The sequence below is a fragment of the Phaenicophaeus curvirostris genome, chromosome 3 (assembly GCF_032191515.1).
Source record: "Phaenicophaeus curvirostris isolate KB17595 chromosome 3, BPBGC_Pcur_1.0, whole genome shotgun sequence".
Lineage (NCBI taxonomy): Eukaryota > Metazoa > Chordata > Aves > Cuculiformes > Cuculidae > Phaenicophaeus > Phaenicophaeus curvirostris.
The window spans coordinates 74383805-74401117 of NC_091394.1; the positions used below are offsets into that span (position 1 = coordinate 74383805).

General features: G+C 38.4%; 1 protein-coding gene across 1 annotated transcript in view; it reads right to left on the reverse strand.

Annotated features, from left to right (window-relative positions):
* RAD54B (RAD54 homolog B) overlaps nucleotides 1–17313 on the reverse strand; it is a 68269-nt gene that overhangs the window by 12636 nt on the left and 38320 nt on the right. Inside the window, exons 4-7 of the mRNA XM_069854377.1 lie at nucleotides 10907–11107; nucleotides 7462–7749; nucleotides 4755–4917; nucleotides 3850–4075 (exon numbers count right to left, since the gene is read on the reverse strand). Of these exons, the coding sequence (XP_069710478.1) occupies nucleotides 3850–4075; nucleotides 4755–4917; nucleotides 7462–7749; nucleotides 10907–11107 (878 nt within the window). The remainder of the gene's footprint in view (nucleotides 1–3849; nucleotides 4076–4754; nucleotides 4918–7461; nucleotides 7750–10906; nucleotides 11108–17313) is intronic.

Below are 17313 nucleotides of genomic sequence, written 5' to 3' on the forward strand. Positions count from 1 at the left end.
TAATTAGCACAACCTTTAGAGACTCCTAGAAGGTGATTCAAATGAGTCTGTGGGCCAAATCTGGGACATTAATCTCACAAAGTACTTTGTGGTAGATCAGTCCCCACATGCTGCTCACAAAGAGACCCAGAGACCCAGTCAGAGGAAGGCAGGAGTAGCAGTGAGCAGGTAACGAGGGCGTTCACCAGTTTCCCCAGCTGTTCGGATGAGATCGAGTATTCTGTTGTTTCCAGAACTGCCAGTTTTCTAGCCAGTATTTTTACTGCCAATTTCAAAACAAGATTTGAAAATTCCCCAAAACAGGAACAGAGACACAGAGGAGCCCTAAAGGCAACACCCAGTGTTGTTCCTGTCCACATTGCAGCCCTGAAGACAGAGGCAATGCCTTTCTGATCTTCTCTGGGGACGGTCAAGTATCAGAAGATGCCCAGGGTTCAGAAACACTTTTTTCCATCCTACACTTTCTGAATGTGAACTGAAATTACATGGAAAGCAGTGGCAGCACTGGGGAACGGCCTCCAAAATCCCTCCCTTGGTAAATCAGCAATTCTTCTGTACTGTTTGAACCCCTGAAAAAAAACCCAAGAGAGTCCTGCCATATTATAAGCCCCCTGCAGCCACATATAATAAATTTCCTGCTGTATATAACAACAGCAATGGATAATGGACTAAAAATTAAAATAAATTTACAAGCCAATTTCAAGTAATTCATTTGCCCTCTTAACTGGTTACAAGAGTGACTTGACAGGTTTGAGTGAGTTTCCTGGAGCCACATATGGAGTAATTGTCAATCAGTATTAGAGCTCCATAATGTCCCAGGCTTACTCTTTCAACAGGCCCCTCTTCACACTAGTCCAAATCCAATGTAGCTGGTGAAGTATAAATTAAAAAACTGCAAAATCATGAAGCAATGTGAACCTTGAATTAATTCGTTCTCCATATATTCTGACTTCAAAATGTAACCAAAACACCCCCACCCCAGTAGGAGCAATACTCTGCAAATAAGATAAAGGAGTTATTCTCTAAAACACATCTCAAATGCTGATAACATGGACTAACAAGACTTAAATGCAACCTCTGTGAGGACACCTTCATTTTAAAAGTAATGTACGCTGCATGACATTTGCATTTTAACAGAAGTAAACTGCACTCGCATTTTAAAACCAGATAACGCCCTGGTTTTTTTTGAAGAATCTGTTACTTAAGGGTTAGGCCCAGTTTGCAGTGTTTCAGTGTAAAAGTGAAGAAAACATGCCTAATGCATTTTAAGTCTGCCAGTTCTTTGAATGTATTCCTTATAGGCAAGAATAGAAAAAAACTTTGAGACAAGCTCTTTCTTTTAAGTTATATTGAAGCAATAACAGTACTTGCTGTAATTGCTGTTTTTCTGGAGAAGACAGACAGTAAATTATTTTGAAATACCTCATTATACCCCAGGCAAGACATATCGTGTCTTTCTTCTGCATGACAATGTATTCCTTGCTATTTGGGAACACAATCTTAAAAGATTCTGAGTGTCCTCAATCGAAATTGCTCCAGCAAGACAAGTAAGAATATTGAAGTTATTTAAATTAAAAGATAATGATAGCTACTGTCATTTTGGGTCATAATAACTGTAAGCAAATTCAGGTTTTCTCCTCCCAACATTATTCATAAAAACTGCAAGAAAATGTTCAATTATTTTTAACTACATTTTCAGGTAAAAAAGTGGACATATTATATTTTGCCTTGTACCCCTTCTTTTAGAAACATCACTATTTCTTATCCTAACCTATATTACATAACAATTCCTGACAAGACAGTTTGCTTCACTTCCACATCCTGACACAAGTTATTAAGAAAAGCAAATGATGCAAAGAGCACCTACTGCTCAAAACAGACATGCAGGCTGTCCTCAGTGCAAGATGAGTAGGTTCAGTAATTTCAAGGTTTTGACAATTAAGAGTGGACTTCAAATAAACAATTATTGTTACAAAAAAATTTATGCTCTACCAAAGAATCACAGAATGGTTTGGGTTGGAAGGGATCTTAAAGATCATCCAGTTCTACCCGCCCTTGCCATGGGCAGGGACACTTTACACCAGACCAGGCTGCCCAAGACCCCATCCAACCTGGCCTTCAACACTTCCAGGGATGGGGCAGCCACAGCTTCCCTGAGCAACCTCTTCCAGTGCCTTACCACTCTAAAGGTGAAGAATTTCTTCCTTATATCTAGTCTAAATCTACCCTATTTCATTTTAAAGTCATCACCTTTTGTCCTATAACTAAAGGCCCTTGTTAAAAGTCATTCTTCAGCTTTCTTACAGGCCTCCTTTAGGTACTGAAAGGCTACAATAAAGTCTTGCTGGAGCTTTCTCTTCTCCAGGCTGAACAACTCCCTCACTCTGTCTGCATAGAAGTGCTCCAGCCCTCTGATCTTCTTCATGGCCCTCCTCTAGACTCACTCCAACAAGTCCATGTTAATGAATTTAAAAACAGTTTAAAAACTTCCATTTCATCTGAAATATTCACTCTTCCCTACAGACAATAAGGATAATGCAAGAAACTAAAAGCCAATCTGATTGATGTAAGGATTAGGTCATCTTTAGAACGAAATAGTATTTGTTTCTCCATTCTATTTGTACGGAACTATTAGATTAAAAAATAATTTTGGAAAATAAATATCTGCATCTTTGTTTCAAGCACCAATGCATATACTGTAAAGTTCTCACTTCCTCCTACCGGTACAATTCAAACATAGAGAAGCAAGGTTGCTGAAGGCATGTATAGAAACCGCAGTATGCTAAACAAGTTCTCTTTCCTTTCTGCTGTGAACGCCCACTCCATACAGACACGGGCACCAGAAGTCTTAGGGAAAAAAATACTGAATGGGAAATTATAGAAAACAGAGCTTGAGTCTGAAAGCTTCAGAAACATTAACGACGGCAACAGCAAGTTTCCTGTTTGTGAGCAACAGTCCTGAGATGACCAAACTGTCTGACTGAGATTTTGAGCCATGCTTAACGGGAAAATTTACAACCAGAACAAGATGCGGCTCTCCTCCAGAGAAAGCCCTCAGTCAGTGATGTTACAGCCTTGCTCCTTGAAATCCCTCGTCTTTTACTTGGCTAGATGCTTTCCTGCCTGATGTGGTCAATAAAGATCGCTGAAGTCTAGAGTCTGTGCTAGAACTTTTAGTCTTTGTAGTAAAGGACAGAGAGAGTTTTGTGTTTCAAAAATAAAGTCAAGACTCTAGAAGTATACGGAAGAGATTAAAAGATGAGATACCTTCTCAGCATGTGGGAATCAACGGGGCCTTAAGGGAACTTGGGAGTGTCATTATCAGCAGGAACAGCTCCACTGTAGGAGAGACTCTGGGCTTGGTAATTCATGAGACTTTAAATCATCCCTACAAAAACCTAATTATTGACAATTACAGTAAAAGGTTTTGGTACAGAACAAAGGCAACTACCACAGAACAGAGCACAAGTCAGTCAAGGTAGATGCTCTGGTACATAAAGCAAGGAAGGTGAATGCTCAGACATACAACAAAAAAAACTTTCTTGAGCTGAAGAGGCACACGGAGGGGAGTACATCACCTTTTACATCTTCAAAAGTGAAGCCTGAGGAAAGATAAGACAGACATATGCTACACAGGCTGGTGAGCTTCAGTTATGACTTGGTTACTGACAGCTAAATGCCCATGTGGACAACTATCCAAAGGAGAAATGAAATATTAAAAATAAATATTAATAGAGAATTACTAGATTTGGTGTCTGGTTTAAAAAAATAAAAATAAACAAATACCTGACATGAGTCCTGTATTCTGAACCAAATATGACCTAATCCCCTTTTGGAAATAAGTCTTACCTGATCAACAGTAAAGACCTTGATCCTTTCACTTCCCAACCATTTCTGAAATTCTTTTTTCCAGTTTTTTACAAGACTGCCAGGAGTGACAATTAGTGCTCGCTTCAGTACAGGTTTGCATCCATAGACCCCTTGCCGCAGAAGAGTCCAGACAAGTGCAATGCATTGCAATGTTTTTCCTAATCCCATTTCATCAGCAAGAATAGCTCCAAATCTGCCACTGACTCTGTAAAATATAATTAAGTGAGGGTAACATTTTAAAAGACATACCTATAATTACTTGTAACTGGTTTAGGGAATTGCTTCTTGTGCTTGTTTCTGAAGTATAAAGAACCTATTCATACCATAGGTTTTCATTCTGTTACCCCACAAGACCTCAGAGTAAAATTCCTCATTTTCTAGATTAATGCATTAGTACTCCAAAACCAAGTAGTTTAAATCTTATTTTAGAAATAAAATTATCTAATATTTTTAACACTTGTACATACCTTAATGAATCCATGAATTGAGAAAACACTTTTGAAACTAACACTGTATTTTTCCTCAACAGATTGGTATAACAGCTTCTTTACTCTAAATGCCTAAATTATAAATCATATGCATAATTATGAATTATATTAATTATAAATCCCAGAAAACAGTGTGCTTTAGCATGGGTTAGGTTGTATTTTCAGTACAACTGACAGGCCTTTTGATGTACCAGCTTCTCATCATGTCTGGCAAAGTCACAGCAAGCACGACACTACATACAGGTCAGAGAAAACTTGTGCAAACTTTATAGGGGGAAGATTACTAATACAAATTAACTGAACAATTGCTCAAATATTCCCATTCAAATTGTCTAATTTTGAACACAGGCATGAAAACATTACAGGGATTGAAAGCCAAAAGGATTATCATCTTACCTCATTCCCATTATACATTCATATAGAAATATAATTCCTTCTTTCTGATGTGGTCGGAGATTATTTGCAACGTAAGGATCCACAACTACATCCACCACAGGTAAACCAGCCTTATTGAACATCCACTGATGGCTTGCATTTGGTCTTGGCATAACAAGAGAATCTTGAAGTTCAAAACATTTGCAAGTATTGCAAAAAAACCCCATTATTTTTAGTCTGCTAGCAAAATATATTATTTCTCTAATGCAGTTACAGAATAAAGTCGATGATCTAATGACTGCTAAAAATACTGTTTAAAGTATTGGCCATTTGCAGACAGAAAATGCATTTATCAAGAGAGCATCTATAAAGACTAGCAAATAAATCCTTTTACAGAGGTTTTGCAAATAGTTTGTACTTTATTCAAAGATAGAGGTGACAAACTGATAAATCTGAGTATTTTTTTCATGATGAGATGAAACCGCCTACCTAATAAATGTTGCATGATGACTTTGAAAGCATAGAGTTAAATCAGAAGATCTAAAAAGCTTCTTAAAGGAAAGTTTAAGAACACAAACAATGACCTACATAAAATCTAGACACTACATTTCAAGAGGATATTCTTGTAGCTCCCTAGAAAGAGTTCTCTGCCTGACAGAGAAAGATAAAAAGACAACAATTTGTTTAAAAAAAATAGAGAAGGACTGAGAGTGAGCTGACAAAGGCTGCCACAGCGCATGAATAAAAGAAGTTGACAGCTTTGACGACATACAAAGGCAAAGAGAGCATGAAGTATTGGGATATATCCTTTGGCTACATATGAGTAACAGTCTTGCTTGCCACAACTTGTTTACAAACTTTAACGCCATAATTTTGCTGGACAATGTCCATACGGGGTTGTTCATATTGATGTTACGCATCTTCACTGAAAAGTTTTATTGTCAGAGGACAGAATAAAAAAACAATTTATAGCTGCTGCTATTCTTCTGACACTAGAGCAGATCTATATTTGTAATTTATTTATCGGAATTGGGTGGACGAAGTCTTGTATCATCAGGGAGATTTTTCTTCTTACCAACAAAGGGCTGAGTTCTGATGGATTATATCAAACTGCGTGCCTGTACATATAAAAGCCAGTGGTGACAAAAAGATAACTTTCCTGACAAAATGTTGCAGCCTCAGAGATGAAGAAGAAACAAGGCTTGGACAAGCACTGGACTAAAAGCTTAGAAATCATACATGGAAAATACGGCTTTACATCTTTGTCACTGTGCTATGTTCTCCTGAGCGTGTGAATAAATGGTTTGCATTTTAATCAACTGTAGTCATAGACCCCAACATAAAAACCTCCAAATGCTCCAATATACCAAGATCCTAGTCTTGTAAAGCATCTCAGTTACTTCTGAAACATGTTATACAGCAAGGCATTAAATAAACCATGTGATTTTCTAGTGTAAGCAACTGTAATGACTGAGAGTCCAACCTATTGATGTGCTGAGGGCTCTCCACACCAGGCAGCTTAGGGAAATCTCATAGGAGGTACTCAAATTCACCAGAGGAGAAGGCACAGGAGACAACTAGGATAAAATGTAGCTTTTTAATAGATCAGAACTTTGCAGAAATAGCAAAGTTAATTTGACTGTTGATTATATCAGCTCTTGCCAAATATTAGGTCAGAAAGTGAATGCAGAATCACCATGCAACCACAGGAAGGAACATTCTTAGACACAACATAATCAAGCTGAAATCAGACTAGAAGCTGGTGTTAATAAGGCTGCTCTTACAAAAGAGGCAATGATATCACTAATTACCACTTGATTAAGATTTCATTGTTTTTTTACATAGAAGCCAGGTAGCAGCTTTGAAAAGCCCCATAGTATTGGGTTATGAGGCAAGAAGTAGGATGGAGGTATAACTATAGTAAGGATGTAGAACAACCCTGCATTTTTTTAATATGCATTGTTCTGCTTAATAACATTTTTTAAAGTCATTTTTATCATCCATCTGAAAGACCAAACCATCAGCAGAATATAGCTCCTGAATGGTTTGTTATTGACAGACAAAAGAAAGAGCACCTCTTGTTTAGATAAGCAAAGCCACTTCCTGCAACTACCAACTGTTTATATGATCCCTCTTACAGAATTGCGTAACTTGCTCATTGCGCAATTTGTGAATGCTCATGGCTTTTCAGCACAGGGTACTTCTAGCATTATAAGCCAAAATTTTTACTCCAAATGTATCTAGTTGAGTTTGGACAGTGTAGTTACGCTGGCTGGCTGTGAAGGATCAGGCACAGTCAGAAGTAATTGTTTGAATCTGACCTAACCTCTCTATCACTGATCCTCCACAGCAATTGCCGTGCTGCCGTAATGTGTCAGTCCATCACTGACACAAGTGGGAAGCTGGAACTCATCTAGAACTTTTAGCATGTGTCAGACTGTTTCTTTGATCATTATCCTCATTTTTCTTGGCAAAACACTCAGAAACATTTCTAACTTTATTCTACAGCCATCTGTAACAGCTATGAGAAACTGCATGCAGTGCAGAGCTTTTAATTTGCTAGTAACACACATGATAAAGTCCTAACATGATATTGATAGAAACACTAGTATGGTATGTCAGAAGAACTTCAGTAATACACTCTGGAACAAGAAAATTTTGGTTACACATTCGACTTATTTTTGAGAGCCAAAGGATGCTTAAAGAAACTTATAAGCCTGAATCTTACTTGGTGCACTTGGATCATGACGAGGTTTGCAGCTTTGAGAATCTTTGAACATATTCTCTTTAGTACTGGGATGACTGACACTTTTGAATGGTTTACAAAATGGTTTCATATTTGTTTGAGACAAAGGAGTCGGAACTGTGTCATGAGTCCCTATTCCAGCCTGAAAACACCTGCCACTGCTGAAGTCATCTGCTGAAATTACACCCATCACTTCAATTTCTTTTCCTCCAACCATCAGTGTTTGACCTTCATTAAGACTGTCTAGCTCTTTAGATTTATATCCAGTACCTAAAAGAATATAAAAAGTTACCAATTAGGACAGCACAGCAAGCACTTCCTTAACACTAGTACTCATCTGCAAGAAGGAAAAACAAAATTGTGAACAGGTATTTGATTCTTAAGTATTTGAATTTTATACATATAAACTCATAAAGTCTTTCCCTTCTTAGCAGAGATTGACATTTGATAGCTAATAATCACAACTGGATAGCAGAATATGCGAGCAAATATTCAATCAACAATCAGTTCTACTCAATGTCAAACAGCCATTTAAGGGAATTTAGAAAAACAGCTCCATATCATAAATGCTAGCAGCCTGCCTTATTTTAAACTTGCTCAAAATTAATGACCATTCTAGATCCTTATTCCTTCCTTTCATGCCCCAAAAAGAACACCACTTGCTCCTCTTGCTATTAATCTAAACAGAATATGCTGCTTTTGAAATCATTCTAAATTAGCTTTTTACAATGAAGGATTCATATGCATCTGAAATCTTGACTTCGACACATGCTCTGAAATATTCAGGCTCTGATTATTGCCACAATTTATCAATCAGCTCAACAGTTTGTTCAGTTAAAATCCTACCAAGGAGGTGACACATTTTTCTATGTCCCCTTAGGGACTCCCTCAGGTGAGTGTTCTCAGAGCAGGTACCACACACTATTAGTCTCATTATGAAACAGAGCTACTGCTCCTGCTTTCTTTTAAGGTAAAGTTGTAGGTAAGAGCAGAGGTTCCTTCTTTTAAATAGCATTCTAGCCATTGAAGTCTTCACATAAGAAACTAGAGACATACATCATTTATTTTCTTAACCTAGGGAGGTCAAAGCCACATCGCTACCTCAGAATTAGAATCAGACTCATTCTTTACCCTAGTTGCTGAATTTTTGCCACTGTAGATAAACAGGCTTTGATCCTTAGCTGGGCCAAAAAAAATAAAAAGTGTGACTGTGTGACCGGCAGTTACAGCACCCACCCCTGAAAGAGGCAAAGCTTCCCGAGCTTTTACATGTATTTTACCAAACAAACAGTACATATAAAGACTACTGGGAACTGCTTGCAAGCCTCAGGTCTCCCACTTCTAGGAATGTAGGAGGCTAGGATGTGAAGATCTGGATTTGAATTCCTTTAAAAGAAAAAATTTACTGAAGTGTTTCACAGCCTAAGCAAGTGGTGAAAAAATGTCTGGCCAAAAGGGAAAGGGAAGTATTTTTCTTCCCCCTCTTCTCTAAATGTATTCAAAAAGCACACAGCAAACCTTGTTTGGTTTTTGAAAGAACATTAGCTTTCAGGAAAGAGCTGAAGATGAAACACAAGAGAACAGACGTACCTTCCTAAACCAGGTGCCTGGAGAGGAGATTTGTGACCTCTCCTTTGCTCTGCATTTTCATTTTCTCTTATTACCTCTACATAGCTTCAAGCTGAACATACTGAGTACAGATGTATGCCTGCTCAGGATCTTTTGGATTCTGGTCTGAAGAGTCTAATTCTGAGACAGGATAGACTTTTAGGATAGATGGGAACTTAGGAATGGCAAAAGGCCAACCTACAACGCTCAAATGTTTATGCACCTGCCAGAAATAACTCTTTCTATAACATATAGCAAATTACAATACAGCACTTCCTAAATTCTTTGTAATACATTACTAAGGAATTAGGACATTTGCAGAGGAGAAAAGCAAAATGTTCTGCTGCCTTGAAACCAAGCTACAGCCTATGCTGGTTTTGGGCTCTTACACCCCTTCTTAGATCCAGCCTCAGTATGCCTAAGTCAAAGAAAAAAATTTAAAAAGAAAATCTTCCTTTGCCCTTTCCTTCCCATTTAAAAATAATAACCCTGGAAGTTCATTAACATTCACTGTAAACTTCCTAGTACTAAGTGCAATTTTGGAGATAAGCTCCACTGTCAGACCTTTCCTTCTCACTCAGTGAATAATTGCACAAATTTAAAACTTACACTGCTTAAATTGGTCGATTTATTATTTTCTTAGAATCAACAAGCATTGAAAGCAACACTGAATGGGCACGTTAGCACCAATGACATAGGCATAACTGTGCTCCCTGACACCATCAAATACAGGAAATAGACTTCTACCAGGAAAAATTAGAATATTAATTTTTCTATTGTGTTTTCAGCTAATTCAAGAAGACAAGACTTGAGAAAACCACAAGAACAGGGTGGTGGCTGATACATTCCAGGCATTACTCTCTTTCTCTCTGCTTTTTCCAAGAACAAGCAAGTCTGTACATATATTGCTTCACTATAAATATATTCAAATTAAACCAGTCAGAGACTGATTTGAAAATCAAAACTGCCTGGTCCTAACAAGGTTCACAATTTCATGATCGTAACAAAAGAGCAGAGAAGCCATCTCAGCCCCAAAATTAATCAGATTATGTTTTGTAGCAACATTGTCCAATCCTACTCTCTTACAAAATACCTTTGGCTCAGTTAGCAAAGTTAATTCTTGCTTTGCTTTCAGTAAAAAATTACTGCCTCAATTTGATGGCACCCTATAGTTTGCAAGTCTTATTTTTGACTCTGATATCAACCCAAACTGTGTCTTAAAGCAGCAGCTGCTGCTAAAACTACAAGACTAAAAATTGCTACAAAGTTGAATTTGGCTGGGCTGGAAAATCTTGCTGTTTGCTTGTCTTTCCAACAAAGATAATATTTTTAGCTGCTTGACTGTCTGAAAAGTACTGATCTAACCTCTGACATACCCGGTTGCCATACTGCTGACTGGAATGCCTACAAGAAACTTACCTGTATATTTTACCCTAATTCTAATACCTTCTCCAATGCATTATGTGAGCAGTGGAAATCAACTACTCATTCCCCATTTGGCATCTCTGCTGAATTAGTACAGTCGTTCGTTCATTTCCAGATCCTCTCCTTAAACTAGCATTTGGTGTTTCAGTGAATAATGTTATTCAGCCTGCCCCAGCCTCCTCCATGCATCTGCCTTAAGTGTAAGAAATATAAAGCTTTCTTTCCATCTTCTCTTCTCCCCCCCGCCAAACCTACTGTTTTTTTTCATGCTGTGGGCGACACTGGTATGGAGAATTCCAAATTATCTAAAGAGCTGGGTCTCAGTCTCTCCTACTCAAAGCACAATAATTTTAAGCCAGTTGTTCACTTACACAAGTATGCAAATCTACAGTACCTCTTCCAATGTCTTTGCCTTCCATATCTTTCAATATTACTGACTTTCCTTTTGCAATAAGAACAGCATCGCCTTCCCATTTCTTGTGCTTTTTCTTTGATGCCTTACACCATACAACACTGAAATACTTCGCAAGGCAGTCAGGTTCTTCCTGCGCTGCTTCTTCCTTTGCTGTCCCTGATGTTGGCAAACACAGTGCATCTAAAATGGAATAAAATAATAAAGAATATCACAAATTCTCTTGACAAAGTGTAGAGTTACTTGCATTTCAAACAAATCAAGGACAATTTACGCAAGCATCTTATATAACCAAAGTGGTGTATTTCCTGCCCTAGGCCACTTAAGGTAACTTTGCACTGAGGCAGGCGAGCACATGAGGGACTCATCCTGAATAGGAATCACTAAATTGTTTTCAGAACATATGTGCTTTCAGGAAAAGCACATTACTTGGTACCTTAGAGAGAGCTCCTGATTTAACATATACAATGAGAATGGAGAAAGAATAAAGGGAAAGACTGGGGAAAAAACAAATAAACAAACGAGAAACAAGCATAGGAGAAAAAGAAAAGAGGGTCTTGGTGAGATAGTGCTGGTCAACGTTTTGGAAGCAAGGACAGGAACACAGAACTCGAGCAAGGAAGGGCAGTAACCAGACATGGAGCTGAAGTCCTTAATAGTAAGTGGCAGAATAACCATAACTGTAACAATGCAAAAGATTATTTCAACTCCTTTCCTTGCACCCTTTAAAAATAAGTAATTGTGCAAATCTTGAAACAGACCATCTCTTCTGTTTGCAGCAACTCCAATGTTGTAACTAGGCTGAGATTAATTTAGATTTGTCAGCAGTTACCTAATTGTAAGTACCATGGATGGAAATATTAATAGGAAGTATTTAGTTTAATAAGGTTAAGAAAATGTAACCGAACAGATAGCAGTTAATTATAATATGAATTAAGAATAAACACATGCTTTCAAGAGTTAACAATCTGACATAAGTAATGGTAGGTAAGTCCCCAGCATTACCTAAAGGAATACCTGTAGCATTCCTTTTCAGCACATGCACAGCTTCAAAGAGAGAATCAGACTAATTTTCATTGAAATACCCGTGCATGCTGGTTAAAGGTTTAAATCAGTTCGCTCCTTTGATTCCATCTGGGATTCAACACTACACAAATCTGTTACAAAAAAGTGCTTATGCCACAGACTAACCTTTCTAAAATTTCCAAGTGTGCTGGCATTTAAAGGAGAAGCTACAAGAGTAAACTTCTGCTCATAATAATAGTCCAATAAAAAGGCAACTTCATCACTTGTACGTGAACTCTACATCTTATTAAAACCATGAAACACTCATAAGTTACAAGCCTAGGCTAGTATTTATTAAAAGGTATTATCTAAATAGAAAATGCTCCATTTATTAAATAGACCATTTTTTTACCATTAAATATAATTTTCACTATAAGATTTATTGTCTGTAGAGAACTTCATGCTAACACAGTGCCTGAGGGAGATGGGCTTTTCCATAGGTAGACATTTGCTCAGGGCATTAGCCAATATCTGTAATGCTCTATGCGACAGATGCCCCCATCTCCAAGGGGTAACAGAGCAGCTCCTGCAGACGGACACACTGCAGAAGGATGAGAAAATGGAACAGAGCATCTCTTTTTGAAATGTGGGAGATTCTTCGTAGATGAAACCCGGGAAAAGAGCCAGAGAGCAAGAATAAAACCTTGCAGTTTTGCAAAAAAGGTACAATAGTTCTATTGGATCCTTAGTAATCACAAGTGATAAGATTTGGAGGAGTGAAGTAGGAGTGGGTGTTCAGAGAGCAAACCTGAACATTGCTAAAAATACAAAGACAATCTGAGTCTATATTGAATTTCTACCTGTAAACTGATTTGACAAAGTAAATACTAGCCTGTACTCTATTTGTTTTTCAAACTGAGTCTCTTAATCAGCAACTTCTATCCTCGTATTAAGATATTAAGGGACTGTCACTGCAAGAACTGGAGATGTCATTGCAGAACTCCCTTCTCTCTTGAAGGATGGCCATCCATAAACAAATGACCACCTCCTTGTCTCCTCCACTGACCTCTCACATGAGTTTGGTGACCCCTAAGATCTGTTTTATGGTCACTGCCCTTCTACTCAGAGTGTCCTGTGGATCACCATTAGATTAACTTCCAGGTCAATAACAATTCTTCAAGCTCTTCTTATCCCAGCTTCATTTAAAATACCAGGAAAAACAATAATTTAGGAATAGGGCTGGAAACTGCTAGCATTTCATAATAGTGACTTTTGCCAAAAAGTTCCTATGGGAAAACTGAAAAATAACAGCCTTGGCAATGCTCTAATTTCTTCCCTCAATTTGTGTTCTGAATTACCATAATTTCTGTTGACAAAAATATCCAATAATGATTTGTTTCTACGCTACATAAAATAATTTCCTTTTACCTATAACTACACTAGAGCTTCAGATAAAAGTGTTACGGTATTTATTTTTTAAAAAATTAAACATTTTTATGTAACAATAATTACATCTTTCGTAGAACTCCCTGGAATAGAAAACCAAAACCCATTCATCAACAGTGCTGATCAGGTAGTTGCATTCAACCTTCAAAGTTATTTAAACTTCAAAGATTTATTCCAGTGCAATAGCAGAATATCCAAATCCGCTGTGTCAGAGAGTTGTCAAGAATTAAGACAGGTACGGTATGCACAGGGACTAAGTTCAGTGTTTGATACTGAGGTACAGAGAGCAACAGTTTCATTGGTAAAACCCTTGCTGCTTACTGACCATAGACTTACAAGTGTCTTAGAGCTGAGTTTGCCAAGACCCTGGAAGATAAACTGCAATTTGAAATTCTGAGCTCTGCTGTTAATCAGTTTAGACTGAAAATAATAAGTAACAGGAACTATGTGTACACCATACTAAAAGATCAGGAAATCATGACCACTCACTTCTCTCTCACAAAGCAAACTGTCCAGTCCAGTTTCTTTAACCATGAAGAAACTCTAATAAGTGACCTGTCTTTCCTCCCAGAATGAAAGGCTTGGGAACTTTAAAGACATGGCTAATAAGGCTTTGAAAAGTTTCCACAAACCAAAAAAGAAAGCTTTCTCTCTCTGGTTGAGAAAGCAAGGACTTAAGTTTCAAGATATAAACCATAACCTACTTGATAAGGGGAAAGTTTCAGCAGCCTCGGGAAGGTGATGATTTACAAAAAGCGGGACAGGATCCAGGAGAGCAGATGGGGGAGCGTTCCAATGGCAAACTAGTTTAACCAGTTTATGATGAGCAGGATTCAGAGAAAATGCATGGATTAAGTGCACTAGGTTACTCCCAATGCACCAAGAAAACAGCTGCATTACGAAAGACTACAAAAAGTAACTCAAACCTGCATTTCCAGCAGACAATACACTATAGCTTGCAGGACTGTAAATATGTGTTACCATAAGGAGTGCAGCATGCTCCAGTGAGCAGGATGCTAGACACTTCGGCCCGAGGTGTGGTTTAATGGATGGTTTAAGCCCGTCCAATGGCAGGCTGCTGCCAAAACCCACTTTTCCCTCCCTCGCCCCCTCCGCTTTTCATCCACCAGCTGCAGACAAGCCAGCTCCAGTGAGTCCTATCAGCAACTACAGTCAATACAGGGAAGGGATATGTGGAGTTTGGAACAAGGAGACGGGGAGGCTGCCCCTTTTTTTGTGGCAGCTACTGTTAGGTTGGAGTGATTTTGAAACCACGGGACCTGTCAAGTTACACGACACCTCCATATCTGAACTTCCACATTGTAAATGTGTATGGAAAAACAGGGAGTTTTTCCTGAACAGCTCTCAACGTACTAAATAAAACGCACTGTGGAAATGCAAAAATCACAACTTAAAGAAGACAACTTCAATTCAAATTGTGCTCTGTGTTGCAAAGGAATTAAAAAGACAGGAAGGCAAAGTCAAGAATCTGAACTGAGGTAAAAGGGAATTTGGGTTCTGAATGAATCACAACCAAAACTCAATGGTGGGGCTTTGCTGCAGCCACGTGTGCTACCAATCTGCTCCCCAAAGCCAGCCTCGTCTCCATCTTCCAAGCAGAGGAAGTAATCAAAAACTTCTTTAATCAAATTAATCCATAACATTTAGAGAATAGATGTTTACATAGCAGCTAAATGTCTTGTTTCATATCAAAGACCTGTATGCTAAACCTAAGATACCCCAGGAATATTTAAAGAAATGCGAGACAAGAGATAGCATCATCCTTCATTTGCAAAGCAATTCCAGTCTAATGATAGACTTAATACTAAGCTAACATGTAAATGTATATTAGTGTGCTTCGAACATGGAATAATATGCAGTAACTCTTCTCACAGCACTTCTATGAGACTTTTATGAGGAGAGCAACCAGAAAGAGTCAAGCCAACTTGCCCTAAAACCACAGGAATCAATGACAGCTGGGATTACTTCTCAGAGTCACTTGATTACAACCCACTGCTTTGTACCTCTCTTTCAAACACAAAATGCATACATAATTCATCTCGCACATATCTGCATCATTAGAAAACTCACCTAAAGACTGATGTTTCAAGCAGGAATATTTTCTTTCAAAGCCACGTAGTTTTATATCCAAAAGTATTTTTAAACAAAAATGCAAATGCTCAAAAATTTTATTTTTTAACATCTGTATCAAAGTCACTGTATATATATCTCCAACTAAACTAGCCTCTAGATTGCTGAATGTGCATTACTGTGGGGATCTCCATTACTAGATCTTATAGCTAATAACTTTGCCAGGCCTTCATCAGTCCATATGCCTCCATGCTAGCTGTCTCAGTTTAAGCACACATATTCACACTCAATGTCCATAAAAATATTCACTGAAAGAAAAAAACACTGCTTATGAGAAAAAAAATCAAGATTAAAGCAGTTTTAGTCACAATAAACTATTCTTCCTTGTAGAAGTTCTAATAACTCAATACTACGGAGAAAAATCTAAAAATCTGATGAGAAGACAGAGCTTCTTTTTTCTTTTGGCTGGGGTAAAGCTTTTTCCATTCCTGAAAGCTAAAAGTTCTTCAAAATAAATGCAGTTTGCACATTCTCTGCAGCTTAATTTCCTGAGGATTAGACACTGGACAGGCTCTAACTGAGGCTGAGAACAGCCTTCCCTGTAGTCATAGCTCTTCCTGCTTGGACCACGGCTAGGTCCTCTTCCAAGCATGCCACCAGGGAATTTTCCCTTGTCCTTCCTTCACAGACATTATCTCCCCTCCTGACACCAATCTGGGAAAGGTGGCAGAGGGAACAAGAACCAGGTACAAGGAAGAGCAGACTGGGAGCAGAAGCCTTAAAAGAAACATGACTTCTGGAAAGAAAGGCTGATGTTACACCAGTGGAAAACTGACAAATGGGTAAATGCCCATAAGTCGGAGATGGAAGCAGAGCCAGCAGAGAAAAGCTGGAAACCAGACAGGGAGTAAAAAGAGTAGGAAGACAACATATTATGCTAGGAGGAGGGTTGGGGAAAACCACTGGGGCAGACTGGGACCAGCGTCCAATGTAGGAGCCAAGAAGCAGCGAGAGAGTTAGGATTTTCTGAGCAGGAACTGGTGCAAGAAAAATCTTACTGCCCCTCATCTCTGACCATCAAAATTCAATATTCACTAAAGAACATGTGGCTGAAAGCCATCAAGGGAAATCAAGGGATGACGTGGGAGGAAGAAATGAGAACAGGAGCTGATTAGACAATGACAGGGAAAATAAAGCAAAAAATGAAAATGGAAGAAACCAGCTAAGGACAACATGGCATTGCAAGATAAAAAAACCAGCAAGCAGGTGAGCCCAGAAGGGTACTGGCTGCACAAAAACATGAAGGGCTCTCAGAGCTACTCAGCTTCCTGGTAACGAGGGCCCACTCCTCTTCCCTCATCCTTCTAGTTTAACCTTTTCCCCAACTCAAGTTTTAAGACTAGCAAGTCAGTCAAATTAAAACTGCTAAAATTGTTAAACTGCTCAATATAATTTTAGAGAACCAGATCTAGCTCTTCAGGTGGGCAGGGCTGCAAGGGGAGATTTAGAGGCAGCATAAGAGATGGAGGCAATTAAGGTTTTGAACTGGACCTGTTTGACTAGCGCACCCTACAAGACAAACTCAAATCGATACAGAGTTTAGGACTGGTGGACCCAGAATTGGACGAGAAATTTCTAGTGGACAAGCTGATGAAGACAAAGCAGGAGCTAAAGTTTCGATCATTGAATCATTTTTCCCAAAGTCCCTTTGGTACATTCTGCTCTTCAATCTGAAAAATTTTCAGTCTTTTAGTTTCTTTGCTGTTAGCAAGCACATGTGAAACACTGCATGCCACAGTATTAAAGGTCTACACTGAATTCAGTGACCTCCTAATGCAGTAATTCAC